The 16,034-nt window shown below is 36.6% G+C and overlaps 2 protein-coding genes and 1 pseudogene across 6 annotated transcripts in view; 2 read left to right on the forward strand and 1 right to left on the reverse strand.

Annotated features, from left to right (window-relative positions):
* FAM186A (family with sequence similarity 186 member A) overlaps positions 1–12,878 on the reverse strand; it is a 79,858-nt gene extending 66,980 nt beyond the window's left edge. For both annotated transcript variants that reach the window (XM_047865003.1, XM_047865004.1), the window contains exon 1: positions 12,595–12,878. In XM_047865003.1, the coding sequence (XP_047720959.1) occupies positions 12,595–12,765 (171 nt within the window). In that variant the 5' untranslated portion in view covers positions 12,766–12,878. The remainder of the gene's footprint in view (positions 1–12,594) is intronic.
* Positions 6,933–7,776, forward strand: LOC125169788 (proteasome subunit alpha type-1-like; annotated as a pseudogene).
* A 170-nt stretch (positions 12,879–13,048) lies between the features above and the next one.
* Positions 13,049–16,034, forward strand: part of LARP4 (La ribonucleoprotein 4) — a 66,336-nt gene continuing 63,350 nt past the window's right edge. For 2 of the 4 annotated variants that reach the window (XM_047865011.1, XM_047865014.1), the window contains exons 1-2: positions 13,049–13,227; positions 14,669–15,025. In XM_047865011.1, coding sequence (XP_047720967.1) covers positions 15,014–15,025 — 12 coding nt within the window. In that variant the 5' untranslated portion in view covers positions 13,049–13,227; positions 14,669–15,013. Of the gene's footprint in view, positions 13,228–13,450; positions 13,470–14,668; positions 15,026–16,034 lie in introns of those variants that run through there. The other 2 variants (XM_047865013.1, XM_047865012.1) reach the window with 2 other exon arrangements.

Raw genomic sequence — 16,034 nt, forward strand, 5'->3', positions numbered from 1 at the left:
TCTTTCCCCCACTTTATCCAGTGACATTAGGAGCAAGCAACCAATCTCATTATATTTGTTAGTTTGCCAAAAATGTCTGAAAGTATCATATACACAGTCACCCAGATTCTTGCTTTTTAAAAGCTATTAACTAGGAGTATCCAATAGTAATATTTTACATATCTTAATTGACAGACCAAGTTAAGGACTATCAGTGCTCTCTTTAATACTGGAAATGGAGTCATTCACATCTTTAAATCTAATCAGATTAGAAAGCCAATTCCAGAAACCCTAAACCCAATTCAGAAAACTTATCCTTAAGATTCTATTCCTTCAGAACTGCTTTCTCTATACCAGACTCTGTATTAGTAGTAGTAGCATTCTCCAGAGAAACGAACACGAATATATATGTACACAGATAGATAAATAAATATGTATAGATATATATAAAGAGATTATAAAAAATTGATTCGCATGATTATGGAGGCTAAGAAATCTCACGATTTTCAGTTGCCAAGCTGGAGAGCTAAGATAGTCTATGGTGTAGTTCCAGTCAAAAAGCCAGCAGACTCAAGGCTCAAAAATGCTGATGTTTCAGTTCAAGTCTGAAGGCAGGAAAAGACTGATGCCCCAGCTCAAGGAAGGCAGGGAGGTCAAGCTCCCTTTTTGTTCTATTCAGGTTTTTAATTGACTGGATGAGATCCAATCACATTAGAGAAGACATTCTGCTTAATTCAGTCTGATTTGAGTGTTAATGTCATCCAGAGACATCTTCATGGACTTACTCAGAATAATATTTGGCTAAATGTCTGTGTACCCTGTGGCCTAGTCCAGTGGACACATAAAATTAACTATCACAACTATCACCACAGGAAAATATTTGCAAATTATATATCTGATAAGTGGTTAGTATCCAGCATATACAAAGACTTCCTAGAACTCAACAAGAACAAACCCAGTTCCAAAATGGGCAAAGGACTTGAATAGATACTTCTCCAAAGAGTATATATACGTGGCCAACAAGCACATGAAAAGATGCTTAACATCACTAATCATTCAGGAAATGCAAATCAAAGCCACAATGAGATACTTCACACCCATTAAGATGGCTATTATCAGAAAGGGAAAAAAAATAAGTGTTGGTGAAAATGTGGAGAAATTGGAACCCTTGTACACTGCTGATGGGAATGTAAAATGTTGCAGCCACTACAGAAAAAAATATGGCAGTTCCTCAAAAAATTAAAAATAGAATTACCAGAGGTGTCTGGGTGGCTCAGTCGGTTAAGTGTCTGACTCTTGATTTCAGCTCAGGTCATGATCTCACAGTTGTGAAATTGAGCCCAGTATCAGGCTTTGTGCTGAGAGCATGGAGACTACTTGGAATTCTTTCTCTCTGTCTCTCTCTATCCCTGTTCTGCTTGTGCGTGCATGCACTGTCTCTCTCTCTAAATAAATACACATTAAAAAAAATTGAAATACTATATGAGCCAGAAATTCCATTCCTAGGTATAAAAAGAATTTAAAGCAGGGACTTGAACAGATATATTATACTATATGTTTATAGCAGCCTTATTCACAAGAGCAGAAAGGTGAAAGCAATGAAAATGTCCACTGATGAGTAAATGGATAAACAAAATATGATACATACATACAATGGAATATTAGCCTTCAAAAGAAAGGCAATTCTGATACATACTACAACCTAAATGAACATTGAAGACATGCTAAATGAAATACACGAGGCACAAAAGAACAAATACTTTATGAATCCACTTATATAAGGTATCTAAGAACAAATACTTTATGAATCCACTTAGATAAGGTATCTAAAGGAGGCAAATTCATAGAGACAGAAAATAGGATGCTGGTTGCCAAGGTTTGGGGGAAATAGGTGGTTATTGTTTAATGGGTCAGAGTTTCTGTTTGGGATGATTAAAATTTCTGAAAATAGTGTTGATGCTTATACAATACTGTAAATTACTTAATGCCACTGAATTGTATGATTAAAAATACTTAAAATAAAAAATTTTATGTTATGTAAATTTTACCACAATAAAAAAATTGAAAAATGGGTAATTGCCTTTTTAAAACAATAATTGAAAGGTAAATAAATATTTATAACATATGTAGAAGTATGATATGAATACCACAAAGGCCAGGAGAGAGAAAATGGTAGAATATTGTTGTAAGGCTCATACGCTATTCAAAATGGTAGGTTACCATTTGAAGGTAAATGGTGTATACTACAAACCCTAAAGCAACCACTTAAAAGGTGAAACAGTGTTATAGCTAAGAAGTCAATAAAGGAAATAAAATGGAATCATAATAATATAATATACTTAATCTAAAAAAAGGTCAGAAAAAATAAAATGAAACAAGAAAACAGATGGAACAAACAGAAAACAAATAGCAAGATAGTAATTTTAAACTTACTCATATTAATAATTACATTAACTACAAATGGTCTAAACATCCTATAGAAGGCAGAGACTGTCAGGTTGGATTTAAAAAGAAACCCAGGGGCACCTGGAGGCTCAGTCATTTAAGCGTCTGACTTCAGCTCAGATCACGATCTCACAGCTCATGGGTTTGAGCCCCATGTTGGGCTCTATGCTGACAGCTCAGAGCCTGGAGCCCACTTTGGATTCTGTGTCTCCCTCTCTCTCTGCCTCTCCTCTGCTTACACTCTGTCTCTCTCTCTCAAAAATAAATAAAACATTTAAAAGAATTAAAAAAAAACCCAATTATATGCCTTCCTATAAGAAACTCACTTTAAGTATAATAACCCAAACATGTTTAATGTAAAATAGAGAAAATGCAAAGAAGGTAACACTCATCAAAAGAAAGCTAGAGTGGCTATATTAATAACAAACAAAAATAGATTACAGAGAAAAGTATATTACTAGAAATAAATAGGGTCATTTCATGGTGGTAATATGGCCAATTCATTGAGAGGGCATAGTAATTCCATACGTTTAGCATATAAAACAGAGCTTCAAAGTACATGAAAAACTTTGATAGAACTATCAGAAGAACTAGAAGAATTCACAATTATAATTAAATATTTCTATACCTCTGTCTTGATAATCAATGAAGTTGAGAAGAGATAATGGAAGACTTGTACAGTACTATCAGCCAATTTGATGTAATCATTATTTATAGGGTACACCGCTCAATGAAAGAATACAAATTGTATTCAATGCATACATAACATTTACCAATTTAGACCATATTCTGGGCCTTAAAACAAATTTCAAGAAATTTACAAGGATTCAGATCATATGGAATAAGTTCACTGATGCCAATGAAATTAGAGATATGTAAGAGACAAAAATCTCAAAATATTTGGAAAATAAACACTGTTCTAAATAACCTATGGGTCGAGGAATAAAATCAAAAGGAAAATTGGAAAGTATATAAAACTAAATGAAAATGAAAATGAGACATTTTCATTTGCATTGCAAAGGGAGATATACCTCTTCTTACAAAAGAAAAAAGTTCTCAAATCAATGACCTCAGCTTCCACCTTAAGAAACTGGGAAAAAAGAGTATATTATATCCAACGTAAATAGTGTAAATAAAATAATAAAGATCAGTGTGGGAATCAGTAAAATAGAAAACAGAATTAGAGGGGCACCTGGGTGGCTCAGTTGGTTGGGTGACCGACTTCGGCTCAGGTCATGATCTCACAGTTTGTGAGTTCGAGCCCTGTGTCGGGCTCTGTGCTGACAGCTCAGAGCCTGGAGCCTGCTTCAGATTCTGTGTCTACCCCTCTCCTGCTCACGCTCTGTGTCTCTCTGTCTCTCAATAATAAATAAACATTAAAAAAAAATTAAAAAAAAAAAGAAAACAGAATTAGAGAAAATCTGTGAAGCCAAAAATTGGTTCTTTGAAAATAGCAATAAAATTGATAAACCTCTAGCCAGACTGATAAGAGGAGAGAGAGAGAGAGAGAGAGAGAGAGAAGAAAATTACTAATACCAGAAATGAAAAGTGACATTATTACAGATTCTACAGATAATAAAGGGTTAATAAGGGATTATTGTGAACAATTTTAGGCCAATAAAATTACCTAAGATAAAATGGACAAATTACTTGCAAGATGCAAACTGTGAAAGCTCACTCAAGAAGACAGATAACCTGAATAGCCCTGCAATTTTTTAAATTGAATTTATAGTTTGAAACTTTCCCATGAATTAAACCGCAAGTCTATATGTTTCTACTGATTATTTCTCCTTACCCCGCCCAAACACTTAGTGGATCCTACCAAACATAAAAGGAAATGCCAATTCTCAACAAAGTCTTAAGGAAAATTAAAAATATTTTACTTGAGTTTATAAAGCTAATATTAGTCTGATGCCAAAACCAAAGTATTAAAAGAAAACTACAGGGCACCTGGATGGCTCAGTTGTTAAGCATCTGACTTTTGATCTCAGCTTAGGTCTTGATCTCAGGGATTTTAGGGTCACGAGTTAAGCCCCATGTTGGACTGCATGCTGGACATGAAGCTTACTTAAAAAAAAAAAAAAGAAAACTACAAACCAACATGTTTTGTAAACATAGACACAAAAATTAACAAATGTTAGCAGATTGAATGCAAGATAATACAAAGAATACTACATTATGAGTGAATGGAATTTATCCACAAAATGTGAGGTTGGTTTATCAGTCATAAATCAATGTAATTCACTATTTTAACAGATTCAAAAAGACAAAAAAGAAATCACATGATAATCCCAATAGATGCAGTAAAACCTTTTGATAAATCCGAGTATCTATTCCTAATTAAAAATCTTGGCTGGGGAGCCTGGATAGCACAGTCAGTTAAGCATCTGGCTCTTGATCTGGGCTCAGGTCATGATGTCGGGGTCATGATTTCATCAGGGTTGTGAGATCAAGCTCCATGTTGGAGCCCTGTGTGAGGCTCCTTGCTAGACTTGGAGTCTGCTTAAGATTCTATCTCTCTTGTGCTCTCTCTCTCTCTCTCTAAAAAAAAAAAAAACAAACAAAAAAACCCCACAACCAACCAAACAAAAAAACCTCAGAAAACTGAGAAAAGAAGAGAATTTCTCCAACTTGATAAAGAGCACCATAAAAAAATATACTGCTACAATTCAAAAGACTGAATTCTTTCCCTTAACATCAAGAAGAAAACAAGGATGTCTCATCACTTCTATTCAACTTTATACTGTAGTTCCTTGCCTACTCAGTAAGTTAAAAAAAAAAAAAAAAAAAAAGCTTATTTATTTTTCCCCTCCCCCACAAAAAACAGTTTAAAGCCACCACTGGGTGGCTCAGTCAGTTAACCATGATCTCATGGTTTGTGAGTTTGAGCTGTCAGCATGGAGCCTGCTTGGGATCCTCTGTCTCTCTCAAATTAAAAAAAAACAAAAAAGCAAACTTAAATGCACACAGACATAAAAGGAGGACTCAAACTGCCTCTATTAGCATATGATAGGGTTGTCTATGTAGAAACCCCAAGGAATATATGAAGAAAATCTATGAAGACTAGTAACTGGGTTTTATTATACAAGATGCACATACAAAAATGTATTTTATTTGTACATATTAATTGAGAACAATTGAGAATGGAAATAAAAAAACAATACTATTCACAATATAGTATAAAAAAATGTGAAATACTTAGGGACTAACAAAAGATTTGCAAGGTCTAGCACTTGGGAGAAAAATTAGACCTAAATAAATACAGAGATATTCTGTGTCCACAGGTCAAAGGACTCAATATTAAGTTCTCAATTCTCCCCTAATTGATCTATAAATTCAATACAATCCCAATCAAGACACCAGCAGGCTTTTTTCCCCCCGAGTAGAATTTGACAGACTGATTCTAAATTTTGCATGGAAATGAAAAGGGAGAAAGTAGTATGGATAAAGACAGTTTTTAGGTTATGAATGTTTGAGTGTGTCCCTCCAGAAAAAGAAGCCCAAGAGGAGGAAATGGGGATAGAAGGAAGATGTGAGCAAACAAGTTGGGCGTAATTGAAAAAGAACAAAATTGGAGAACTAAAAATACATGATTTCAAGAATGATTATAAAACCTCAGTAATCAGAAAAGACACTGCAGTATTAGAATAAAGATAGGGGCTCCTGGGTGGCTCAGTCAGTTGAGCGTCGACTTTGGCTCGGGTCATGATCTCACGGTTCCTGAGTTCGAGCCCCCGGCCGGGCTCTGTACCTACAGCTCAGAGCCTGGAACCTGCTTCAGATTCTGTGTCTCCCTCTCTGTCTGCCCCTTCCCTACTCGCATTTTCTCTCTCTCTCAAAAATAAATAAACATTAAAAAATTTAAAAAAAATAGGGGCGCCTGGGTGGCGCAGTCAGTTAAGCGTCCGACTTCAGCCAGGTCACGATCTCTCGGTCCGTGAGTTCGAGCCCCGCTTCAGGCTCTGGGCTGATGGCTCAGAGCCTGGAGCCTGTTTCCCATTCTGTGTCTGCCTCTCTCTCTGCCCCTCCCCTGTTCATGCTCTGTCTCTCTCTGTCCCCAAAATAAATAAACGTTGAAAAAAAAATTAAAAAAAAAATAAAGATAGATAAATAGATCTAGAGAACAGGCTAGAGAATCTATAAACTCACACATACATGGTCAATTGATTTTCAATAAAGGTGCAATGCAATGGAGATAGGATAGTCTTTTCAACAAATGAATCTAGAATAATTCTTTTTAATGTTTATTTTTGAGAGAGACAGAGTATGAGTGGGGGAGGGGCAGAGAGAAAGGGACACACAGAATCTGAAGTAGGCTCCAGGCTCTGAGTGGGCAGCACAGAGCCCAACAATGTGGGGCTTGAAATCAGACTGCGAGATCATGACCTGAGCCAAAGTCGGAGGCTCAACTGCCTGAGCCACCCAAGAGCCCCTGTTTTGTTTTTGTTTTGTTTGTTTGCTTTTGACACCTCAATCAATATCTGATATCATTTACAAAGTAAGATAAAATGAACCATAAAGCCAAGCCCAGAGCCAAAACCATATTTCACAACCAGTAGGACAATCATGTGACTGTTTGGAGCCCTCAAGGCAGGAATCATCAAATTGAATATGCAATGGAAGCTGTCAAACAAGGTTCAGCCACAGTTGATCTGAAGAAAAAACAAAAACAACAACACATAGTGTTGGTTGCATTGAAGACAGCATAGTCAGAGCCTGCAGCTCATCAGAAAAAATTCTCCATGTTGACAACCATATTGGTATCTCAGTTGTGGGACTTACTGCTGATGCTAGACTGTTATGTAATTTTATGCACCAGGAGTGTTTGGATTCCAGATTTGTATTTGACAGACCTCTTCCTGCATCTCATCTTGTATCTCTAATTGAAAGCAAGACCCAAATACCAACGCAACGATATGGCCAGAGACCATATGGTGTTGGACTGCTTATTGTTGGTTATGAATATGGGCCCTCACATTTTCCAAACTTGTCTTATCTGCTAGCTATTTCGACTGTAGAGCTATGTCCATTGGAGCTTGTTTTCAATGAGCTCGAACTTACTTGGTGAGACATATGTCTGGGTTTATGGAGTGCAATATGAATGAACTGGTTAAACATGGTCTGCGTGCCTTATAAGAGACACTGCAGAACAGGACTTAACTACAAAGAATGTGTCCATTGGAATTTTTAGTAAAGACTTGGAGTTTAGGATTTATGATGATGATGATGTATCTCCATTCCTGGAAGGTCTTGAAGAAAGACCACAGACAAAGGCACAGCCTGCTCAACCTGCTGATGAACCTGCAGAAAAGGCTAGTGAACCAATGGAACATTAAGTCATAAACCAGTCCTTATGCATGTTATCAAATGTGCAAGAATTCAGGATCATGTACTGATGACAATAATCTATACTTTGCACCAAAATATGCAGGGTCTTATGGTATGTTTGAGGAATCAGTCCAGATGTGAGTTTTTTCCAAGCAACTTCTCTGAAACTATGTAATGGTGTGCATTTTTCTTTGAGAGTGTCTATATAATCATTTTCTAGAAAGTATAATTATTTGTACTAATGTTTTTATATGAAGAGCATAGTGTCTGTGTGGTTTTAAAGACAACTATGAAATAAAATTTTTTCACTTGCCAAAAAAAAAAAAAAAAGACACGTTGAACCATAGACGTAAATGTAAAATCTATAAGTATAACTCCTAGAAGAATACATAGGAGAAAATGTTTGTGACCTTGAGTTAGTCAAAGTTTGCTTTGGAAGAAAGAAAACATTGATATATTGGACTAAGGAATTTTGTTCTTTGAAAGACACAATTAGTAGAAAAAAAGACAAGTCACAGAATTGGAAAAAATATTTGCAAACCACCTATCTGATAAAAGTTGTAATCAGAAGATATAAAAATACTCAAATCTCAATAATGAGAACATAGACCAATAAACTTTTAAAATATGGCCAAAATATTTAAACTGCTAGATGGGGCACCTGGGTGGCGCAGTCGGTTAAGCGTCCGACTTCAGCCAGGTCACGATCTCGCGGTCTGTGAGTTCGAGCCCCGAGTCAGGCTCTGGGCTGATGGCTCAGAGCCTGGAGCCTGTTTCTGATTCTGTGTCTCCCTCTCTCTCTGCCCCTCCCCCATTCATGCTCTGTCTCTCTCTGTCCCAAAAATAAATAAACGTTGAAAAAAAAAAATTTAAAGAAAATATTTAAACTGCTAGAGAAGACATACTGAGTGCAAATAAACTCATGGAAAGTTGCTCAAAATCTCTAGTCATTACAAAAATGCAAATTAAAACCATAATGAGATACTATTATATACCTTTTGGAATGGTTAAAATTAAAGATCTAGACTCTCCAACCCTTCAGAGAGTGGAATCTATTATTTTAATTTTTTTTAATGTTTATTTATTTATTTATTTATTTTTAATTTTTTTTTTCAACGTTTATTTATTTTTGGGACAGAGAGAGACAGAGCATGAACGGGGGAGGGGCAGAGAGAGAGGGAGACACGGAATAGGAAACAGGCTCCAGGCTCTGAGCCATCAGCCCAGAGCCTGACGCGGGGCTCGAACTCACAGACCGCGAGATCGTGACCTGGCTGAAGTCGGACGCTTAACCGACTGCGCCACCCAGGCGCCCCAATGTTTATTTATTTTTGAGAGAGACACAGAGTGTGAGGGGCAGAGAGAGAGGGAGACACAGAATCTGAAGCTGTGTCACAGAGTCTCCAGGCTCTGAGCCATCTGTCAGCACAGTGCCTGATGTGGGGCTCGAACTCATGAACTGTGAGATCATGACCTGAGCTGAAGTCAGACACTTAACTGACTAAGCCCCCCAGGTGCCCCTGGAATGATTAAAATTAAAAAGACTGAAAACATGAAGTGTTGATAAAGATGTGGAATAATTGAAAACTCATATACTGCTTGTGGGAATGTAAAATAGTATAACTACTTTTTAATGGTTTTTATTTAAATTCCAGGTAGTTAACATACAGTGTAATATCATTTTCGAGTGTACAATATAGTCGTTCCACACTTCCACAAAACATCTTAATCCTTATCACCTAGGTAAATACCTAGTAGTACAATTGCTGGATCATAGGGTAGTTCTATTTTTAACTTTTTGAGGAATCTCCATACTGTTTTCCGGAGTGGCTACACCAGTATGCATTCCCACCAACAGTGTAAGAAGGTTCCCCTTTCTCCACCTCCTCACCAACACCTGTTGTTTCCTGTGTTGTTAAATTGTAGCCATTCTGACTGGTGATATCTCACTGTAGTTTTGATTTGTATTTCCCTGATGATGGTACTGGCACAAAAATAGACACGTAGTTCAGTGGAACAGAATAGAAAAAACAGAAATGAACCCACAACTATATGGTCAATTTATCTTCAACAAAGCAGGAAAGAATATCTAATGGAAAAAAGATAGTCTCTTCAACAAATGGTATTGGGAAATTGGTCAGCAACATGCAAAAGAATGAAACTGGACCACTTTCTTTTAAAAACATTTTAATAATGTTTTTATTTATTTATTTTTGAAAGAGAGAGAGCTAGCAGGGGAGGGGCACAGAGAAATGGAGGAAGAAATCTCAAGCAGTCTCTGCATTGTCAGCACAAAGCCCGAAGCAGGACATGAACCCACAAACCGTGAGATCATGACCTGAGCCGAAATCAAGAGTCTGAAGCTCAATCAACAGTCATAGGCTTAACTGACTAAGCCACCTAGGCACTCCTGAAACTGAAACACTTTTTTACACCACATGCAAAAATAAATTCAGAATGGATTAAAGACCTAAGTATGAGACAGGAAACATCAAAATCCTAAAGGAGAACATAGGCAGTAATTGCTTTGACATCAGCCACAGCAACTTCTTACTAGATATGTCTCCTGAGGCAAGGGAAACAAATGCAAAAAACAAAAACAAAAACAAAAACAAACAAACAAAACTATTGGGACTTTATCAAAATAAAAGGCTTCTGCACTGCATAAGAAACAATCAACAAAACTAAAAGGCAACCTACAGAATGGGAGAAAACATTTGCAAATGACATGTCTGATAAAGGTTTAGTATCCAAAATATATAAAGAACTTACAAAACTTGGGGCGCCTGGGTAGCTCAGTCAGTTAAGCGTTGGACTTCGGCTCAGGTCATGATCTCGTAGTTTGTGGGTTAGAGCCCCGCGTCGGACTCCGTTCTAACAGCTCAGAGCCTGGAGCCTGCTTCAGATTCTGTGCCTCTCTCTCTGGCCCTTTCCCACTCACACTCTGTCTTTCTCTCTTCCTCAAAAAATAAATAAACATTAAAAACAAACCAAAAAAAGAACTTCTAAAACTCAATACCCAAAAAACAAATAAACCAGTTTAAAAACGGTCAGAAGACATGAATAGACATTTTTCCAAAGGAGACATCCAGATAGCCAACAGATATATAACCACTTTTTAACAGTTTGGTAGTTTATTTTAAAATCGAACATTTATGGGGCGCCTGGGTGGCTCAGTCGGTTCAGCGTCCGACTTCCGCTCAGGTCACGATCTCACGGTCTGTGAGTTCGAGCCCCGCGTCGGTCTCTGTGCTGACAGCTCAGAGCCTGGAGCCTGTTTCAGATTCTGTGTCTCCCTCTCTCTGCCCCTCTCCTGTTCATGCTCTGTCTCTCCCTGTCTCAAAAATAAATAAACGTTAAAAAAAATTAAAAAAAAAAAAGAAGTGTTTCCTTCACTAGCCAAATTGTGACCTGTGACTTCTTAAAAAAAAAAAAAGATAAAATCGAACATTTACATACCACGTGACCCAGCCATTCCAACCTAAATATTTACTCCAAAGAAATGAAAGCATAGGTCTACAAAATAAGTCATGAAAAAAAGTAAACAAACATTCATAGCAGTTTCAGTTGTAACAACCCCAAGTCCAAAGCAACCCAAATGCCCATGCCATGGAGAAATACTCAGCAATAAAAGAATGAACTATTGGGGCACCTGGGTAGCTCAGTCAGTTAAGCGTCTGACTCTTGATTTTGACTCAGGTCAAGTTCTCATGGTTCATGAGATCAAACCCTGCATCAAGATCCTCATTGTGCTCTGCACTAACAGGTTTTTTAAACCTTAAAAAAAAAAAAAAAAAAAAAAAAAAGAATGAACTATTCATATCAATAAGAATGTGGATGAATCTCAAAATAATTATGCTAAAAGAAAGGAGACAGAAGAAAGTGGATGCTGTATGATTCCACTCTCATAAAATTATTTTAAAATACAAAATAATCTATAGTAAAGAAAGCAGATTGTCAGTTGCCTAGAGATTGGGGTGGGGGTGGGGAAGGGTGTGTGGGAGGAATTTTAATGGAGTGTGAAGAAACTTTTCAGGAGTGATGGGTAAGTTCATTATGTTGATTGTGATGAAGGTTTCGCAGGTTTTTATGTATATCAAAACTTTTATACTTAAAAAATATACAGTTTATTATGTGTTAATTATATTTCAGTAAAGTTGTTAAAAGCAAATACCAGGTTATTGTTCTTTGTTGTGGAGAGTTGGAACAGGAGTAAGTTTATGCGGAGAATGAGAAAGTACAAAAATTTAGCACTCCTTAAACATAGGAAAAAACTTCCCTGAATTAATTTCTTTTAATCTGATTGGTTTTGTTGTATTCTGTTTGACAGACTAAAATACAGTATAGCCTTAATTATTTGGGGTTTATTGGATTGTTATACTATTTAAGCTTTTTGTTCATGGTCCTTGGATTTTTCTTGGCCAACGAAATCCCCTTCCATGAGGTGTTTGGGGGAAATTAAAGGAACTGGAATTCAAACCAAGCTGTTTCTTCTTGTTAACAGCTCTTTGACAAAAACTCAGATGAGAACAAATTAAAACTATTGACTGAAATTAGATACTAATATTAGCTGTAGATTTTAATTTTTCTTTCTACCCCAATCACTCAATCGCATGTGTGATTTAATTCTTAAAAGGTTTGATTAATTCTGATAGGAAAGTTAAAGAGATTAACATAAAATTGGAGCTTGTAATCCACAGTCAGATGAAATTGTCATCTGAAATCATAGTTACCTCAAACACAAAGATCATGAAAATAAAATGAGTTCCAAAAAAAATGTAGCTTATCATTGATCATTAAAAAAGAAAGTTGTAATCTGTAAACTTCTCATTTACTACCTACCTCTCTGGCTCGACAAAGCTGTGCGTGCTCAATTCTAGAGATGACATTCTGCACTGCCAGTGGGATCTCCAGCTTAGGGACCTCTGATTTATACAGGGCTTTTACGGACGTGATGGTGGAATCCACGGCTTCTTTTTCTGATTCAGATTCAGTGTCTATCCCACTTTGCATTTTGATAACTATATTGAAAAGTTGAGTGATTTTCTTTTATTTCTTCTCTTCACCGAGTATAGGCAAATGATAATATCCACGAGGAAGCTGGAAGAGGTCTTTCCTGCTCCCAGAGTTTGTGGTCTACCCTGTCACTAATTGGTTGTTAACCATGGTATTCCAGTCCTGGTGATGTCATAATAGATCCATTGTGTCTTCAATAACTCAAACATTTCAAGAGTGCTTACTGTATGCAGAGAAGTAGGCATTCTATATGCTGTGATTGGAGAAGGGTGAAGGGGGGTGGGAGGGTAGGAAAGAATAGACAACAGGAACGCTAGAAGAAATAGAAGATACAGTCCTGCCTAAATAAGCTTAAAATCTGGGTGTTAGAATTCAAGATCCAGTATGTCAAATGCAACTCCTGATTCTTCTCTCTTCCTGAGATTTTGCTTAAGAATTTTTAAGCCTGTAATTGATTAGGTGTGCTACAACTTCTTCAGCTGCCCCTCAACTTGTCCTAGATCTGTAATTTGGAAGACATTGTCTGGATGAAGATCCCACTCTTTGCACTGCCTAGTTACTCATTTTTTCCAGGAACTTGACTGAAGATTTTGAAATTCCATAGTTGGCTGGAGAAATTGAAGGGAACGCTGGATGCTGCTTTGTAACTGGGAGAGGGGTACTCTGGGCAGCTCTGGGCAGCTCCTTTGATTTCGGAGGAGGTGAAAGGATTTAGGACCTGGAGCAATTAAAGGAGAGGGTGGTTTTGTTGGCTGTGTAGCTTTTTTTTTTTTTTTAATTTAAAAAATATGAAACAGTACAGAAAGTAATATAACAAATAGCCACGTGCCTATCACGTAGAATGAACAAATATTAACTTTTTGTAATATTTGCTTCCGAAATTTTTAAATAAAATTAAGCATTGGAGCTAAAGTTGGAGTCCCTTTTGGTGTTCTCCATAGACTCCTTGCTTCCCCTCTGCCACTTTTCAGAAGTAATGACAGTCCTGAACTTGAAGTATTTGTGTCTAGTCTCTGTTTATATAGTTTTATTATGTAACTAGGTATAGGTATTCATTAACTATCTAATATCATTAAGATTTTCTACAAATTATGAATGTATAAGTTAATTTCTCTACAGGAACTTCCTATGTTGAGTTCTTGGTATAAACTTGTAAATTTAAATATGTGTTTCAGTCCTTCAGAAAATGGGAAGCAGGGGATCAGAAAATAGTTGTCTTTTAAGAAATCAATCAATATACAGCAAATTAAATATTTTCCCTTCTAATATCCTGCTAAGTTATCCCCTCCTCTGTGTTCCCAAAACACTTTGTAAATTTTCTATTATAGTACTTATCTCATTGAAATGTAACTATTTTTGTCTCTGCCCATTAGCCGGTGAACTTCTCAAAACAAGATGCTGTGTTTTAGTTTTTTTTGTGTGTGTGTTTTTTTAACACTTGACATATTCTTCCTCAGTTTCTCTGCAGAAATTTTCTAAAGTTTGGATATTTCTTATAGTTTCAGATTCAATTTCCATGGAAATTTTTCTAAGCCCCAGAACACTTTCTTTTATTGTTAGACTGCCCCCCATCATAAAAATTACTCCCTCCTTTTTCATAATCACAATTATGTCCAACAAAATTAATAATGTTTTCTGAAAGGAGTACAATTAAGAATTTTTAATAAATGTGAAGTTTGATTAAAATATCCATGATTATCCAGCATTTCTTGAAATTATCAATCTAAGTACTTCATTGATAATATTTGATTTTGAGATCCTCAAGTAACTTTTATTTCTTGTGACTTTTTTTACGTTGCTTACTTACCCCAGCAGGCATTCACAAAGCAGCCTACATGCGTGTCAACTAAACTAATTTAGGATTATTGTGCTCTCTCCCTCTCTCATATTTTTTATGCAGCATGGACTTCATCAGCAACTGGAAATGAAAGCTTTTTAAAGCAAAGTTTAAAACCTCTCTTCTTCCCTTTCAATTTGTCAAACATTTGTTGAAAGATACTACTATGTAGCCACTATTATCTCAGACTGTGAAGAAAAATGATAGGGTACCTGTGAAGAAACTAAAAAAGAAAACAAAACAAAACAACAAAAAAAAAAGAAGAAAAGAAACAAATTTAAGATAGAATATTTGAGCACTAATAAGGGACATGAAGAAGAAAGGGAGCAGTGTCTTTGGGAAAGCCTTATGGACAGAGAAGGTGATTGACAAATGAAGACATTCCAGATAGTGAAGACACCTTGAGCCATGGCTTTGGAGGTGAGTGTTGGGTTTGTCCTTAAGGGGAAAGGTGAGGAGACTGATTTTATTGAGATGAAGTAATGTTGAGTTTACTGTGGATCAGATTAGGGAGAGGATGGGATACAAGTATCAGGAGTTTGATGGAGGAATTAATTTGGCATCTAAGTGAAAAAGGGAGAAGATTCATTTGAGGTAAAGTAAGGGAGATTACATGGGGTCAGAATGGTAAGGTCTTGAAAGCAAGTAACAGCAGTTTGGTGAAAATGAAACCTTTAATTTAGAAAGATTTGTGAAATAATAGACTGGAAAAAAGTAGTGGAAAAAAATCAACACATAATTATTTCAAAAGTGTCTGAGCTGGGAAAAAGAAGTAGGACTGATAGGGAGGGCTAAAGCTTATTAGGTATTGCTCAAGATAAAAAGGAATTTGGATCATCTAACAGAAAAGTATAAAGATGGTTTTTTAAATTTTGTTTTTATTGTACTTCATTTAACATGACAGAATATCAACGAAGAGGCTATCCATACTAAGTGTTATTAAGTAGCATAGATGTGGATACCCGATGTAAGTAAAGGGCAAAGTTCTTTAAAGGTGTGTCTAGGGGAAACCCGCCCTCCTAGAGGGTTCCTTCAAGTGTAAAAAAGGGGGGATAAAACCTATTGCATAAGATCTTTTTAAAGATTAATTCACATAAGATACCTAGGATAATGCCAGGCACATAGTAAGCTTTTAATATACAGCAGCGGCTATTAACATATTTACTATTAGATCTGCTTGCTTTTTTTTCTTCTCGACTTTGTTTCTGCGAGAGCCACCACCTTTTCGGAAGGATTGGGCGTCTGTCCAGTACCCCTCACACAAACTTGCCTTTTTATCAGATCTAGATTTTGAACTATGAAGACTGCGTAATTGTTAATAGCGGTAGTACCCGTCCCTCTGGCGGGGGATAAAATGCGTAGGATTTTTTCACACCCCCGTGGTACAGAATGGCGTCTTCCTCTGATCGCTTCCCTCCTCCCCCCAGGC

This window comes from Prionailurus viverrinus, chromosome B4 (genome assembly GCF_022837055.1).
Source record: "Prionailurus viverrinus isolate Anna chromosome B4, UM_Priviv_1.0, whole genome shotgun sequence".
Lineage (NCBI taxonomy): Eukaryota > Metazoa > Chordata > Mammalia > Carnivora > Felidae > Prionailurus > Prionailurus viverrinus.